The sequence below is a fragment of the Stegostoma tigrinum genome, chromosome 26 (assembly GCF_030684315.1).
Source record: "Stegostoma tigrinum isolate sSteTig4 chromosome 26, sSteTig4.hap1, whole genome shotgun sequence".
NCBI lineage: Eukaryota > Metazoa > Chordata > Chondrichthyes > Orectolobiformes > Stegostomatidae > Stegostoma > Stegostoma tigrinum.
In genome coordinates this window covers 22,370,363-22,388,235 of record NC_081379.1, presented here as the reverse complement: position 1 = coordinate 22,388,235, position 17,873 = coordinate 22,370,363, and the positions used below count along the sequence as shown (strand labels likewise).

General features: G+C 41.6%; 1 protein-coding gene across 4 annotated transcripts in view; it reads left to right on the top strand.

Annotated features, from left to right (window-relative positions):
- Window positions 1-17,873, top strand: part of LOC125464136 (rasGAP-activating-like protein 1) — a 250,170-nt gene that overhangs the window by 82,605 nt on the left and 149,692 nt on the right. For all 4 annotated transcript variants that reach the window (XM_048556259.2, XM_048556258.2, XM_059655017.1 and 1 more), the window contains one exon: window positions 6,887-6,968. In XM_048556259.2, coding sequence (XP_048412216.1) covers window positions 6,887-6,968 — 82 coding nt within the window. The remainder of the gene's footprint in view (window positions 1-6,886; window positions 6,969-17,873) is intronic.

The following is a 17,873-nucleotide window of genomic DNA, read 5'->3' as shown; positions in this document are numbered from 1 at the left end:
TCAGATGATATCTGTGGAGATAAAAAGCAGAAATAACATTTTGGGTCCAGTGACCTTTCTTCAGTTCTCTCCGCAGATGCTGCCAGGCCTGCTGAGTTTCTCCAACTGTTTCTGTTTTTGTTTCAGATTTCCAATGTCTACAGTTCTTTGTTTTTTTTTGCTTCATTAACAGTCAGTATGGCCTCCTCTGAAAGCAGATGAATTTCAAAGGCCCAGAGGGGAGGAAATTGTAGCTAGAAACCTGTCCAAAACTCAATCAGTTGCAGCACCCTGTCCTATTGGCAGCAGAGCCTTCCAAGTGCAGATCAGGCCGAGCAGTCTTCAGTGTACTCCATTGCATACCCTCCATAATGAACATGGTCATCTATACCTTGATAAACTAACAAGGCCATCAAGCCTGAGGACCAGCCGTGGTTCACACACAAATGCAGTGACTGGGCATGCCTAATGTGGTCATTTCTGGCTGGGCTAGCATTTGTTGCCCATCTCTTCTTGCCTTTGTACAGTTGAGCTACCTTGTTGAGCCTCTGCATCCATTTGTTGTAGGGAGACCCACAATGTTGTTGGGGAGAGGGTTTCAGGATTATGACCAAATAACATTGAAGGAATGTTAATAATATTTCCAAATCAGCTTGGAGATAAACTTGCCAGTGGTGATATCCCTACGTATCTGCTAATGATAACAGAGCATTTATCTAAAAAAATGCCAGGCAATGACCATCTTCAGCAAGGGAGAATCTAACCATCTCCCCATGATTTTCAACATAATTACCATTGCTGAATCCTCTACCATCAACATTCTGGGAGTTTCCACGATTAGAAATATAACTGCATTGGCCATATTAAAAAACCTGTTTTCTAACTAACCTGTTTAGAGATGTTATTGCAATCATACAGATATTGTAGCTGCAGAAACTGGTCAGAAGCTGTGATTTTGTGGACATCTTCTGACTCCCTAGAGCATGTCTACCGTCTGGAAGGTGCAAGACAGGAGTGTGATGGAATATTCGCCACTTTCCTGAATGAGTGCAGTTCCAACAACACTTGAGAGACTCAGCAACATCCAGGTCATAGCAGACCGCTTGATGTCACACCTTATCCGCTACCTCAAATGTATACTTCCTTCATCACTAGTGCACAGTGACAACTCTTATGTACCAGCTCCAAGATGTGCTGTAGCAACTTGCCAAGGCTCCATTAACAGAACCTTCCAAATGTCTGATTGCTGCCATCTAAGTTGCCGTCCAAGTTGCACATCATTCTAATTTAGAACTTTATAACAGATCCTTCACAAAACCCTACCTACATCACATGGACTGCAGTGCTCAAGAAGGCAGCTCACTATTACCCTCTCTGAGGCAATCAAAGATGGGCAGCAAATGTGGGCCTGGCCAGCAATGCACATATGCCAGAAATGAATTTGAAAAAAATAGTTGGGTTTTCTACTCTCACCAAGCAGACTACATCTGTGAAGAGAGAAAGATAAAGGGAAACATTAGCTGGCCAACTAGAGCTAAGACATTGAGGTAGATACAACGTCATTCCCCCAATTTGGGCTCTTGTTTGAAACCTCAGCTGTATCTTTGGTGAAGGAGTGATGGATAATTTGAAATGTTAGGAGGCTATTATTTCCAGAAAGATTTCAGGCCAGCTTTTCCCTAATTTCAAGCAGTGTCTCTTTAATATTTGCTTGATTAGCCAGGTTTCAATGATGCAGTGATATTTACTTCACTTCTGCCATGCATCTTCAGAATTTGGACTTCACTTCTGCCATGCATCTTCAGAATTTGGACTTTAGAATGACTGGAGGATTGGAGTGATGGCCATAACAAAACTGTTTCCGATGTTTGATTAACTTACTACTGGCCAATTATGGTTCTTTAGGCCAGCAGTCTATCAGCCTCATAACAAACAGCATCAGTTAGCCCAGGAGAACTGGAATTTCCCTGAACCTGCTGGCAGTCTAAGGGTTATGTGTTTTCTTGTTTTGTTTACCATTCAAACCCATTTATTTATGGTTACAAATGAGCACACTCAACAGCGAAAAGGTCACAAAATTGATAGGAGCTTAAATGCCAAGCACAGCATCCCATGACTATGTAGGCAGGATCTCTATCCTCTGACATCTGCTTAAAAGTCGAGAGACGTTGTTGCGCAATATCTCAATTTGACATTTATTTGTCTTTGAATCTGAACCATGAGAATTACTTTCAGTAGATCAGTCAGTATTTGGATACTTTTTACAAAGTTGTGAAGGAAATGCTGGCATGTGGAATTAAATTGGATGATTCAATGTCCAGGGGCTTAGATTTAACATAAGGGCAGGTGGTTCAGAGGGGATGTGAAAAAAGTAATTTTTCACTCAGAGGGTGGTAAGAATCTGGAACTCACTGCCTGTGAGGGTGACAGAGGCAGAAACCCTCATAAGATTTAAGAAGTTTTTAGACGTACAATTGTGATGCAGAGTCGTACAAGACTATGGGGCCAAGTGCTGATAAAAGGGATTAGAATAGTTAGGTGCTTGTTTTAGACCAGCACAGTTAGACGGGCTAAGGGACATTTTCTATGCTGTAGACCTCTATGACTCTGAAAAGCATGGTACTGAACCACCTGTGCTTGTGCTGAAGGTTCTTTGACATTATGTTTTTTTAATCTTAACTACATAAACTTTAAGATCTATCAGCAGGTGTCACAGTGGCATGGTAGAACATGAATTCCCAAAAAGCAAAATATGTGTTCACCTGCAAAAGACCTCTTTTAAACTATGCTTTTTTTAAATCATAGAGTCATAGAGTAATACAGCATGGAATGAGGCCCTTCTGCCCAAACAGGTCCATGCTGACAATGGTGCCCACTCAGCTAGCTCCACTTGCTTGCAAGTGCCTTCCACTTTGGTGTCTCATTTTATCCCTGAATTCTTCATTCTGTGGAAATACAATCAGTTATATTTTGAGTCCATTTAAATTATTCCCTCACAGTGGCATTCAGTCTTATAACCCATAATTTCAACACCTCAGATAAAAAAAGTGTTTGAGTTTCCTCTTTTACCCTAATGTTCTGGGTGTTAGAAATCCTAGAATCTTAGAAGAATTCTTACAATGTTGAAACATGCCATTCGGTCCATTGTGTCCACACTGACCCTCTGAAGAGCATCCCAACCGGTCCCTGTAACCTTGCATTTCCCAAGGTTAGTCCACTTAGCCTGTGAATCCCTAGATAATGTGGTCAATTTAGCCTGGCCAATCCACCTAACCCACACATTTTGGACTGTGGGAGAAAACTGGAGCAAACTCACGCAGACATGGGAAGAATGTGCAAACTCCACATAGTCACCCAAAGGCTGGGTCCCTGATGCTGTGAGGCAATAGTGCCAACCACTGGGCCACTATGCTATAAGTGGGATAGTGGGATAAGTGCCACTATCCTTTAAGTGGGAGAGCTGGAATTGGAATTGTTTAGATTTGTAATTAACTTGTAATCAATTAGTATGGTTTACTTTTTCTGTTTCGGCCAAAGCTTGGAAACATCAGCCTTCCACAGAACTTGCATTGCAGATACATAGAAATCCCAGAGGAGCCTCCCAGAGGTGTTTGAAACTGTAGCTCCTCACAGCTGTGTGACCAGCTTTGGCCCTGTAGCAGCAAAGAGGAGCAAAACGCATCAAATATGGACTCATTCTCCAGCTCTGCTAACATTTGTTATCAGAGGGATTCTGCATGGTTTATTTCAATTATTTTGTGACCGGTATTATTTTGTTGGGTAAAAGAAGAAACCTTCCCTCTCTCAATACTCTGGCATGGAGTCCTGAATTTCTTCCAACATGAGTGAAATTTGAATTGGCTTGCAGCCGAATATAATGTGTGCTGGGCTGTCATACCTGTAGGCATATGGACTTGGTGTCTCCAGACCACTTTTCTTTTCAGTAGGAACAGGCCGGTAGCATGGCTGTGGATGGAAAAAATGTCTATAGTTGACTTTCCATGTGAGCCTTACCTGCTGCTACGTTTGGATAAAGACAAGAGAGAGACATATATTTACATTGTGCCATTCACAACCTCAGGACATCTCAACATGCTTAAATGTTATTGAAATGTAGTCTCTCTTGAGTAGCCCTCGACTTGGTTAGCCAATGCGTCAGCCATAAACAGTTGGAAACTTCAGTATTGAGTGTGAATTGGATGTCATGATTATTAGAATCTAATGTCACTTTGATACAGTTAGGCATGACATTGTTAAATACTGGGCTCCTTCTACACAGATACCTAGTAAGAAAGGTGGTCAGAACGTAGATAAGAATTGTGTAGGCAGAGAGGGAGTAGGCAGAGAGTACCAGACAGTCTAAACATACGGGCAATGCAGGATTTCCCAAGTCTGCAATGCTTGTTCATTGGTATCTCATTTTGGAAACTGATGATGGTCCCTCAGGGGAGTGTAGCTGGGTCTCAGGCTGGTATCTGTTTGGGTGGAACTATGAAATAGCAAATGGCAGCAGACATGGCTTAGAGTTCTTTATAGGCCACCAAATAGTAATGATAGTAAGGGGGAAGGACTGCACTGTCATTAGAGAGAGACAACTGGTGATGATGTCAGTCTGACAGTCACCGTGCCTCAGGCAAGGGGCACATTTGAGAAGGTGGGACTTTCACGGTTGCCTCAGCCAGTGTAGAAATTGCACGCACACTGTTGGCACCACTCCGTATCGCAATGTGGGGCATGGTATCAACCAGGAGATGACAGAAGCGTGTAGCATGGGCAGCGTGGTTATCGCAGATGCTTTCAATTGCACATAGACTGAGTAAACTGACTGAGCACTAAGACTGTGGAGGACAGTTTTCTGGAGTGTGTTCGGGTTGATATAGTGGAGCAGTATGTTGAGACAATAGAGGATGTGCTATTTTAACCCTCTAATTATAAAATAAAAAGGGGCTAATTAATAATCTTGTTGTAAATAACCTTTAGAGATGAGTGACCTCAATATGATAAAATTTTATGTTGTGATTGAGAGTGATGTTGTTCAGTCTAAAGTATGAGTGTTAGATTTGAAGAAGGGAAATTATGAAGGCATGAGGCATTGATTGGTTGAGGTGAATTGAAAAAGTGCATTACAAATCTTTAAAGAGCTATTATATGAGTTGCTGCAACTACATATACTCCTTCAAGGGGTATAAACTCAAAAGGGCCAGTCAACTGACTCAAGATTATCAGGATTGTATGGTATTAAAAGAAAAGCCCAAAAGATTTGCCAGAAATAACAGTAATTCCGATCATAGGCAGGTTTATGGAACACAACAAAGGAGGACCAAGAAACTGATAAGGAAAGGAAGAATAGAATATGAATTCAATCCAACAAAGAGCATAAAACCAGACTGTAAAAGCTTCTATAGGTATATCAGACAGAAATGTTTGACTAAAACAAGTGTGAATTCAGTATAGGTAGATTCAGGAAAATAGGGAATAGAGAAATGACATAGATTATTTGTGTCTGTTTACATTGAGGAAGATACCAGAAATCTACCAGCACTAGAAATCCAAGTGGCTAGGGAGAATGAGGAATTTAAGGAAATTAGTATCAGTGAGAAGATTACACTGGAGAAATTTATGGGGCTGAAATTTGATAAATCCCCAGGAACTGATGGTTTATATCCAGAATGTTGAAGAAGGTAGCAATAGGGATAGTCGATGGATTGGTATTCATCTTTCAAGAAAAAGCAGATTCTAGAATGCTACCTGTGGATTGGAATGAAGCAATAGTCACCCCAGTATTTAAGAAGGGAGCAAGAAAGCAAACAGGAAAATACAGGCCTGCTAGCCTCATATCAGTAGGATGGAAATGCTGGTAAAACACTATAAATGACAGGATGAATAGATGTTTGGTTGATAATAATCTGATTAGGCACATTAGCATGAATTTGTGAATGGGATATCATGTCTGCACTTGTTGGAGTTTTTTGAAGGTGTGATCAACAAATATTTGAAGGAAATTCAATGCCCATTGTATACTTAGATTCCTAGAAAGTTTTAGATAGTAGAGGTAAGAGTACGAAGAAACAGATCACTCTTACCTTGATACGTGGGCTGCCACAAGGATCAATATTTAGGCCCCAGTTCTTCACAATATATATAAATAATTTGGAGATTGGGTCCATATGTATTATTTACAAATTTGCAGATATTGAAAAACAAGAAGTTATGTGTGCTGTGAGGAAGATGTAAAATGGCTTCTGATCTGAAGCAGAGTTATATCTGACTCAAAATATTACCTCTGTTTTTCTCCGCTGATGTTGCCAGACCCACTGGGTTTCTGCAGTAGCTTTGGTCTTTATTAAGGCTATATCACCTCATTTCATTGTATGTATGCAGCTAAACAGTTTCAGAGTCATTTACTGTACACCCACTAGTGTTCCTTTAACTTGCATCATTTTCAGCATTACTTTGGAATAACACATTGGTACCATCCCATCTGAGGAAAAACTGTTGTATCCTATATCATTCTCAAAGAGCTTTAGCTGGACGCAGCCAGCATGTGAAACGGGAAGTCCATCCCCCCACCTTACATGGAGGGACACTTCTCCCGGGTAAAGTGATTGGCAAGCCTTCGTGCATTCCCACTAGGCAGGAGGAACTCTAAATGCAGTGCTTATCCAGGACCCCTTGCAAATCATGGTGAAACTCAATTTAATTTTTGACTGAAGTGAGGAGACAAGGTGGCTGGCCTCATTATGTTCATTGCTCTTGTTCAAATTTTCCTGATGGATTTACTCCTATTATCTTATCAATGCTAATTAGCTTTGTGAAAGCTGTGTGCTCAGACTTAATTTACTATCTTCCCACTTCGCTGTGACCTGAGAAAATATCATGGATCTTTTGTTCTTTATTGCCTCCTTAGAGACCTTGCACCAAGAGACATTTCTGGCACATCCGATCCATTTGCAAGAGTGGTATTTAACAACAAGACTGTAGAAACAACAGTGAGTTTTTCATCTTTATATTTTTCTATTTGTGTTCATTTTTGGAGATGTCACTAACAACAAACAAGGCATGTTTAAATTATTTTTAGTCAATCTGTTTGGACATGTCACGACACACCTATGGGGGAGGTGGGACTTGAATCCACCCTTTCTGTTCAAAGGTCACCGACACTACAGACACCACACCACAAGACCCTACAAACTATATTTATATTTACATTGAAGGCACTCAACATTCAAGAGTTGAATGTAAAATTTATCACACCCAAACCTGATGGGCCAAATGTGTTTGGATAAATAATGCTATATTTTAGTAATATATTAATAAAACATTAGAAGGTAAAAGATAGGAAGCAGGTGTAGGCCATAGACCTTTTGCATCTCCTCCATTATTTAATAAAGTCATTTATGATCTTTTAATTCGCAATTCCACTTTTCTGGCCACTCCCTGAATCACTTGGCTTTCTTTAGAGTCCAAAAAAATCTATCAATATTATCCTGATCTGTCTATTGTGAACACAAGCAGTGACTGAGGATTTACTGCCCTCTGGAGTAAGCGCTTCAAAAATTTACAATTCTTTTGGTGGAGTCTTATCTCAATTCAGTGGGTTTCCTTCGTACCAGCATTATGATTCCTCCTACAGCATATGGACTGCAACAGTTCAAGAAGGCAGCTCACCGCCACCTTCTCAAGGGCAATTAGGGTTGGGCAATAAATCCTGGTCTAGGCAGCATTATCCACATCCCATGAGTGGATGAAGATAGTCAATTCCTTGACTTGGGATTTTGGTGCTCTCTCAGAAGATTAGTTTCGGTTACATTACTCCCCATTCTTCTAAATTCCACAGAGAATAGACCCATGTTATTCAATCTCTTGTTAGAGGGCAGCTTTTAATTTTTAAAAATTAATAAATTTGTTCAACTTGACTTCCCCTTCATAAAGCTATGTTGACTCTGCCAAATCATATTAATATCTTCTAGGTGCAGGTTAGCCTCCTTTAATGATGGATTCCAGCATTTTCTGATGGTTGGTGTTAACCACTTGACCTGTAGATCTCTATATTTTTCCTATTTCCTTTCTTGATTCGCAGACTTACTACGATGAGTATGCGATATGAGAGTTTTGAAAACAAAAGCAGAGTTCTCTTTATGTCTCAATGGATTTGGGCTGAGATGGGCTAATCCATTAAACCAGAAAGTCACATTTGAACTGGTATGTGTTCAGTTACAACTGGAATTAGCCACTTGACCACTTTCACCTGGATTAGGGTTGGGAATATTGATGAGAATTCTTGTGTCTTATTGTTACTGGCTGACCTCTACTGCAAGTGTATGAGAATTAGTTTGTTTGTGTACAGGAGTATGTTTGTGTTTGTAGTCATCATGTAGGAACAGGTTGTGACTTGACGGTGTTGAGCTAGTTTATGTCTGGTGTATCATTCAGGTAAATAACTTTCATCTGAATGATATCCGGCAAGATGATGAGGGGATGTTGTGGTGCAGTATCCCTCCTTCTGGGCTAGATGGTCTGTGTTCAAGTCCCAGCTGCTCCAGAGGTGTATATTAAAACCTTTGAACAGATTAATTCAAAAGATCTCCAGCAACATGACCAGTTCCTGCAAAACTACATTCCAGCAAATGGTCAAAATGTTAGAGGGTAATAAAAGCTAGTGAGGAAAAATGCCAAACATGCATGTTTAGTAAGTCACTACTTTGTGTTGAATTGAAGATATTCTAAACATAGCACATTATTCAATGTTTGTTCTGACTTTATAGGAGGCCACGCCCTTTTCAAAGAAGTTTTGCTACTGCTATAATTCTCCAAATAGGATCTGAAGAAAAATATTACTCAAAGTACTGTCTTAGAAATGCATGGAGGCTTCACTTAGTATTTGACTCTTAACCTAAATTATGGAACAACTGAAGGAGACACTGCTTCAATAATCTGCCGCCCATGATGCTGGATTTTAAAGTTTAGAAATTTCAAATAAGTCATAAAGTGAGAACTTAAACGATTCCTGTAACAAATTATTAATGCTTAATGTTTTGAGAGTTGTCAGATCAGTAGCTGCGGGACTGTGAAGCAGACGGAAATGAGTTAATGTCCCTGTTACAAAATAAATTATGCAAATAACGATGTGTAGATCAACATTTAAGGCAACCTGCAAGTTGAATGCCTACATTTGTATAAATCACTAAATCTGATTCACTAATGGCCATTTGATTCAGAATATTCTCCTGGATGAGGTCACTTAAAAATAATTTTCTAGCCCATAGACTGTTAGATGCACATAAGACTGTGCATCTCACAGTGTGTTTAATGAATAAAATTATGACTGAGTTTAGATTACCTGGTTTATTTTCCATTATGCATTACAGTTCATTAAAGCTTGCTAACTAATATACAAAAAAAACCTAAAAATATTATTTTCTGTTTAACTGTCAAGCTGTTCCCCTGAAACAGTCTGACAAAATGTAATGGACTAAATCTTGCTGGAAAAATTATGACATATAATGGCACAGCCAAGTATTAATATGCAATTCTGCCAGCAAATCCAGGGGATTTTGTGTGTTGTGAATCTCCAGAATTTGCTTGTTGAATTATGCCACTCCACCCTTTGTCTTGCTGTTTGTCTTGTGTTGTTAGTCTCCGTGTTATTTCTAAGAGCTTGGTGGATTTGCATATTAATTCTCCATTGAACTTGTCACAGAAAGTCAAGTCTTACTCAAGAACCTTGAAGTTAGGTCTGAAAGTGACAAAAAAAACTGCAGGTGCTGGAATCCAGGTAGACAAACAGGAGGCTGGAAGAGCACAGCAAGCCAGGCAGCATCTGGAGAAAAGGAGAAGTCAATGTTTTGGGTATTGCCCTTCTTCAGGACTGGGTGTGGGGATAGGGGGAGGTTCAGATAAAGAGAGTGGGGGAGAGTGGTGGAGGTGGAATGGTAGTGATAGTTGGGCACAGGCAGTGGGTATGACCTGGTTGGTCAATGGGACAGATGAATCTGGTTGGTGGCTGGAAGGGAGGGTGAGAAGGTGCAATGGAAGGGAGGAGGTGGGGCTGGTAGGGGAGTCAGGGGATGGGTGGGAAGGTTATTTGAAATTGGAGAAGTCAATGTTGAGTCCTTCTAGCTGTAGGGTGCTCCCCTTTCTTGACCTCTCCATTTCCATTTCTGGCGACAGTTTACAGCTTGATGTTTACTATAAACCCACAGACTCCCATAGCTACCTAGACTACACCACCTCCCACCCTGTATCGTGCAAAAACTCTATCCCATTTTTCCAATTCCTCCGTCTCTGTCACGTCTGCTGTGATGAGGAGACGTTCCACTCCATCCCGGATGTCCACCTTTTTCAAACAGCGTTCTTTCCCCCCTCTGTCAACCAGGCAGCCCTCCACCATGCCTCCTCCATTCCCCATTCCACAGCTGTTAATCAACCCCCCTTTCAAATATAATAAAGATAGGGTCCCCCTTGACCTCACTTTCTACCCTACAAGCCACTGCATCCAACATATTGTCCTCAAACACTTCTGCCAACTCCAGTTAGAACCCAGCACCCAGAACATCTTCCACTCCTCACAACTCTCTGCCTTCCATAGGGACCATTCCCTTCACCACTCCTTAGTTTGCGCCCCATTCCCCACCAACAACTCCAAACCAAGATAATAAAATGTGAGGCTGGATGAACACAGCAGGCCAAGCAGCATCTCAGGAGCACAAAAGCTGACGTTTCGGGCCTAGACCCTTCATCAGAGAGGGGGATGGGGGGAGGGAACTGGAATAAATAGGGAGAGAGGGGGAGGCGGACCGAAGATGGAGAGTAAAGAAGATAGGTGGAGAGGGTGTAGGTGGGGAGGTAGGGAGGGGATAGGTCAGTCCAGGGAAGACGGACAGGTCAAGGAGGTGGGATGAGGTTAGTAGGTAGCTGGGGGTGCGGCTTGGGGTGGGAGGAAGGGATGGGTGAGAGGAAGAACCGGTTAGGGAGGCAGAGACAGGTTGGACTGGTTTTGGGATGCAGTGGGTGGGGGGGAAGAGCTGGGCTGGTTGTGTGGTGCAGTGGGGGGAGGGGATGAACTGGGCTGGTTTAGGGATGCAGTGGGGGAAGGGGAGATTTTGAAACTGGTGAAGTCCACATTGATACCATATGGCTGCAGGGTTCCCAGGCGGAATATGAGGTGCTGTTCCTGCAACAACTCCAAACCGCCCGGTATCTTCCCCTGTAGCCGAAAAAGATGCAACACCTGCCCACACATCACCCCCCTCACCTCCATCTTGGACCCTAAATAATCCTTCCAAGAGAGACTGAGTTTCACCTGCGTCTTCTTCAACCTAGTTTATTATACCTGGTGCTCCCGATGTGGACTTCACTATGTCAGTGAGACCAAGCGTTGACTAGGTAACTGTTTTGCCAAGTATTTTCGCCTGGTCTTAACGGCCAAACTAACCTCCCAGTCCCTGCCTATTTCAACTACACCCCCCCCCCCCCCCCCAACTGACATGTCCATCCTTGGCCTCCTCCAGTGTCACAGTGACTCAGAACGCAAATTTGAAGAACAATACTTTATCTTATGTCTGGGCACCCTACAGCCTGGAGGACTCAACATTGAGTTCTCCAATTTCAAATAACCTTGCCACCCATTCCCTGCCTCCCATTCCAGTCCCACCTGCTCCCTTCCATTCCATCATCTGACCCTCCCTTCCAGCCACCAAGCAGATTCACCCCTCCCATTGTCCAACCTGGCCCTACCTACTACCAGTGTCCACCTATCACCACCATTCCGCTACCGTCCCTCCTTTATCTGCAGCTCCCCCTACCTCCACATCCAGTCCTGAAGAACGGTAATACCCGAAACATTGACTTCTCCTTTCCTCCAGATGCTGCCTGGTTTGCTGTGTTCTTCCAGCCTCCTGTTTGTCTGTCTAAGTCTGGTAATTAACTGTACCTTCAGACCATATGATAATTGTTAATGCTATGTTAATCTACCTTTCCAGCCCAGACATTGAATATTTTAAACCACTTGTTCCTTTCTTTTCCTTGTTGATTGGCAATGCCACCCATTATTTTAATAAGTTCACATAATTTGATGACGATTCTGATGGTAAGCATCAACAATCTTAAAATTGCTAAATCAGAGATGAAGCAATTAGTGATTGTTGCTGGTAAAGCTATTTGCTATGAAATCACTAGAAACCTGGAATTCTGTGAGCTGCCAAAACATCTCAAGGATACGATATGTTTTAACCTTGTAATGATGGGAGAACTTTGATTTAAACATTAATTTACGCAACTACTTTATATAATAGTTATTCAACCATGCATGATGTCAATTGTTTCTGATTTGCAAGTTTATCATTGTTCCTTCACTGTCAGTGGATCAAAATCCTGGAATTCTCCTCCTTACATCATTGTAACTATACCACATGGACTGCAGTGGTTCAAGAAGGCAGCTCATCGCCACCTTCTCAAGAACAATTAGCCATGGCAATAAATGCTGATCTAGTAGGCAACATCATTCTCCTTGGACATTTTACATAGTCAACATGTTTGCCCAGTTTATCAAAATCATTTGACCCAAATCACATTTTAATTTTGCTTCTGTAATAAATTTTACAATGCTGTTTGGCATTAGAGTAATATTTGCTGTGAACTGTGACTTGTACAGATAAGGAAGGAATACTTGTCAGAAATGAGAAGTTTAACTGCTAAATGTAATCGCAAGAAATGAAACAATTGGAGAATTTAGTATTCAGACCTCAGATGTGATACAGACAGTAATAATTCCATTCTGAAATATGCTGCTTCACAAGAACACGTACTTCTTTATTCTGAATGTGATATAGAAGCTGCAGTCTGGATGTGTTTTACATTCACACAAAGGCAGCTTTGATTTACCACATTTGACTCCTGTTTTAGAATCACAACAAAATTTGACTTTGCTGACGGTACTTGTTAACTTGGTTTGTATTTACTGTAAATCTGTTTGATTCCAGAAATTCCATTCTAAAAAGCTTTCCATTCAAATTGAAGCATAATCTGAACTTAGTTGGCATTGTGTGATTAGCTTTGAAGACTCATGTTTGACAGCAGATATCACATGATTAGACAATAACACAGTTATAAGAATTCACAACTAAACAGTGACTTTGATATTACTTTTAGCAACTGTTTATTTCCAAATTAACCTTTAAAATCTTCATCTTTGAATTTTCACTGTAGAATTATTCATTTCGAAATGCATTATTTTGGTAATTTCTTGAATTTAGTGTTAACACCTTTACTTGGAAAAGTCCGCCGAAATTTGTCATTGCAATTCAGAAACTCGATATTAGAATATTGAATGTAGCACAGGAACAGGCCATATGGCCCATCTTGTCTGTGCTGACCATAATGCCATTCTAAACTAATTCCATCTGCCTGCACATGGTCCAAATCCATCTATTCCCTGCCTGTTCATGTGTCTATCTAAATGTGTCTTAAATGTTGCTATTAAGACCGCTTCTACTTTCTCCCCTTGCAGGTGTTTCAGGCACCTATCACCGTCTGTGTATAAAAACATGATTCGCACATCTCTTTTAAACTTACTCACTCTCACGTCAAATCTCTATCCTCTAGAATTTGACATTTTCAACCTGCAAAGAAGACTCTGACCATCCACCCTATCCAGGCCACTCATAATTTGATATACTTCTATCAGGTTGCCCCTCAACCTCCCAAGCCTAACAAAACAATACAATATTGCCCAGAGATAACGGGAACTGCAGATGCTGGAGAATCCAAGATAATAAAATGTGAAGCTGGATGAACACAGCAGGCCAAGCAGCAAATCAGGAGCACAAAAGCTGACGTTTCGGGCCTAGACCCTTCATCAGAGAGGAGGATGGGGTGAGGGTTCTGGAATAAATAGGGAGAGAGGGGGAGGCGGACCGAAGATGGAGAGAAAAGAAGATAGGTGGAGAGTAGAGTATAGGTGGGGAGGTAGGGAGGGGATAGGTCAGTCCAGGGAAGACGGACAGGTCAAGGAGGTGGGATGAGGTTAGTAGGTAGGAAATGGAGGTGCAGCTTGGGGTGGGAGGAGGGGATGGGTGAGAAGAAGAACAGGTTAGGGAGGCAGAGACACGCTGGGCTGGTTTTGGGATGCAGTGGATGGAGGGGAAGAGCTGGGCTGGTTGTGTGATGCAGTGGGGGAAGGGGATGAACTGGTCTGGTTTTGGGATGCGGTGGGGGAAGGGGAGATTTTGAATCTGGTGAAGTCACATTGATACCATTGGGCTGCAGTGTTCCCAAGCGGAATATGAGTTGCTGATCCTGTAACCTTCGGGTGGCATCATTGTGACACTGCAGGAGGCCCATGATGGACATGTCATCTAAAAAATGGGAGGGGGAGTGGAAATGTTTCGCGACTGGGAGGTGCAGTTGTTTATTGCGAACTGAGCGGAGGTGTTCTACAAAGCGGTCCCCAAGCCTCCGCTTGTTTTCCCCAATGTAGAGGGTACAATGGATACAATATACCACATTGGCAGATGTGCAGGTGAACCTCTGCTTAATATGGAAAGTGATCTTGGGGCCTGGGATAGGGGTGAGGGAGGAGGTGTGGGGGCAAGAGTAGCACTTCCTGTGGTTGCAGGGGAAGGTGCCGGGTGTGGTGGGGTTGGAGGGCAGTGTGGAGCGAACAAGGGAGTCACGGAGAGAGTGGTCTCTCCGGCAAGTTCATCCAGCTTCACACAATATTGCCCAACCTCTTTTTATGCTAATACACTCCAATCCAGACAAACATCCTGGTAAATCATTTTTGCATCCTCTCCAAAGCCTCCACATCCTTCCTCAAGTGCAGTGAGCAAAATTAGATACAATAATCCAGATGTGGCCTAACTACAGTTTTATACATTGCAATATGACTTACCAACTTTTATACTTAATTCCCTGACCATTGAAAGCAAGCATGTTGTTAGCCTTCTTCACCACCTTATCCGCTAGTGTTGCCACTTTCAGGGAGCTATAAACTTGCACCCCAAGATCCTTCTGAACTTCAATGCTCCTAAGGTTCGGCCATTTACAGTTGACCTCCCAAAAGCATCACCTCACACTTGTCTGGATTACAGCCCATCTGCCATTTCTCCACCCAACTTTCCAACTGACCTATATCATGTTGCATCCTTTGACAACCTCCCATACTATCCACAACTCCACCAATGTGCTTATCTTCTGCAAACTTACTAATCTGACCACCTACATTTACATCCAAATAACTTATTTACGGGACACTACAAACAACAGAGGTACCAGCATTGACCCTTGGGGATGACCAGTGTCACAGACTTCCAGTCAGAAAAAACACCCCTCCACAACTACCCTCTGTCTTTTGTGACCAAGCCAATTTTATGTCCAACTTATCAACTGCTGTTGATCCCATGTGACTTAAATCTTCTGGACCAGCCTACCCTGAGAGACCTTGTTAAATGCTTTAGTAAAGTCCATGTTGACAACATCCATTGCTTTGCTCTCATCAATCATCTTCATCACTTCCTTGAAAAACTCAATCAGATTTGTGAGAAAAGACCTCCCCTACATAAATTCTTTTCTAATTTAATAATTCAGAGAAGGTGAGTATGCCAAAATTTGGTACTCATCCCTGATTGTCCTTAGGAAGGAGGTGGTGAGCTAACTTCTTGAATTGCTGCAGTTCATGTCATGTGTTTTACCCACAGTGCTGAAATGCAGGAATTTCCAGGAGTTTAACCCAATGATGGTGAAGAAATGGTAGTGAAGTTCCTAACTAAGTGAGGATGGGTGTATCTAGTGTGCATCATGTGAAGATTATCCCATGCTTCCACAGCACTTGTCGTTCTAAGTGGTTGGTGTTGCCAGTTTGTAAGTACTGTCAAAGAAGTCTTGGTGAGATTCTAAAGTGGATCGTATAGGCAGTAAGGACAGCAGCCATATTACATTGGCGTTGAAGGGATTTATCTTTAATACAGTAGGTGAGGTGTTGATTAGAAAGGCTGGATGAGCCTTAGCTTATGAACTTTATACTTAGTATGGTATGATCTCCAGTATAGCATGCAAAACAACATTTTTCACTGTATCTTGGTACATGTGACGACAAATTAATCGATTAATCAATTTATTGGATTGGTGTTCCGCCAGATAAATAGAAAGAACTCCATCACACCCCTGATTTTTGCCTTATTGCTGGTGGACACATTTTGGGAAATCATGATTTGAGTCACTTGCTCACCCTCAGGTCTTAGAATTATTTATGTGGCTGTTAATGCAGTGGTCAGTTATTGGCATGCAGGATATTGATTGAGGGATCTTTGATTATGGCAATGCCATTGAATGTCAAAGGGAGATATTAATGTTACATAGCTCTTGCTGCTTCAGTTTCTGAGGAGCTGCAAGTGGAACTGAAAATTGCAAACTAAGAAACCAATAATGAACACTCCTACTTTTGGTCTGATATGGAGTGAAGGCCATTATGAAGTAGCTGAAGATGCTGAATTTAGGCCACTAGCCGAGGAACTGCAGTAAATATCTCCTGCGGCAGAGATGATTAACCTCCAAAAAACACAACTATCTTTCTTTATACTCATTATGATTCGAGCGATTAAGGAATTTTTCAACTGATTTCCATTGACTTCAATTTTGACAGGGCTCATTGGTGCCACTTTCTTTCAAATGCTGGATTGATGTCAAAAGCAATCACTCTCATTATCACCACTGGCATTCAACTCTAGTTCACGCTTGGTCCAAGGCTGTAATAAGTTATGGAGCTCAGAACCCAAACTGAGCCTAGGTGAGCAGGTCATTTCTGAGCATGTGCTGGCTGATAGTATTGTCAACAACATCTTCCATGATTTTGCATATGACTGAGTAGAGTACCGGGGTGGTAATTGATAGGATGGTATTTGTGCACTTTTTTGGTGGATAGGAGAATCCAGTGGAAGTATTCTGGATTATTGAGTAGTTACCAGTGTTGTATCTGTACTGGAACAGCTTGGCTAGATTTATGGCTCATTGTGGAATTCAACTTCTCAAAACTACATACGGGACGTTGTCAATGTCTGTAGCTTTTGCTTTTGCATTTAAGTTAGTTTTTACCCAATGTGGTTTTCTCACCACTACCACAGGCCTAGTCTGGTCGACAGATGCTTCAGAACTTGGCCAGCCCAATTAGCAGTGGTTTTACTGATAGACATTGAAGTACCTTCCCAGAGTACATACAGTGCTTGTTCTAAATGGTGTGCAATATTGATGTGTGCAAATTCATCAGCATGTTCACCTAATGCAAGAAGACTTTAATGTCGGTGACTCCCTCACAACTGTATACAGCACCCATGTGCCATCAATTTTGGTGGATCGATCCTGACAATAAGACAGTATTTACCTAGGAATGGTGATACAAGAATTTTGGGATATTGGTGGACAGATATAAGTCTGTGAGTATGTATATATTAGGCTATTACTTGACTAGACCATGTGACACCTGTGATTTGAGAGCAATCCCAAAATGTTGATGAAAGAATTTGCAGAGCAAGGTGTGTATTTTCCATCTCAAAAAATCTCCTACTTATGTTATTGCTGATCATTCCATCTATTTTTATTCTTGTTATATATATTGTAGTGGCCTGATACCTGTTCAATTGAATGGTTTTAGGCAATTTAAAAGGACATTTATGAGTCAAGTGCTGTGCTGTGAGTCTGGCCATATGGGGTAAGGACATGGGATTTCCTCTCCTTAACAGCATCAGTGAGCCATTTGGGTTTTAATATCAACCTGGTAGTTTCGTGATCCCCATTACTGGCATTCAATTTTCATTGCTGAGATTTATTTGATCAACTAAATTTAAATTGACCATCTGCTGTAGACAATGATGATAAGATGCAGATAAAAAGAATTGAGAAGG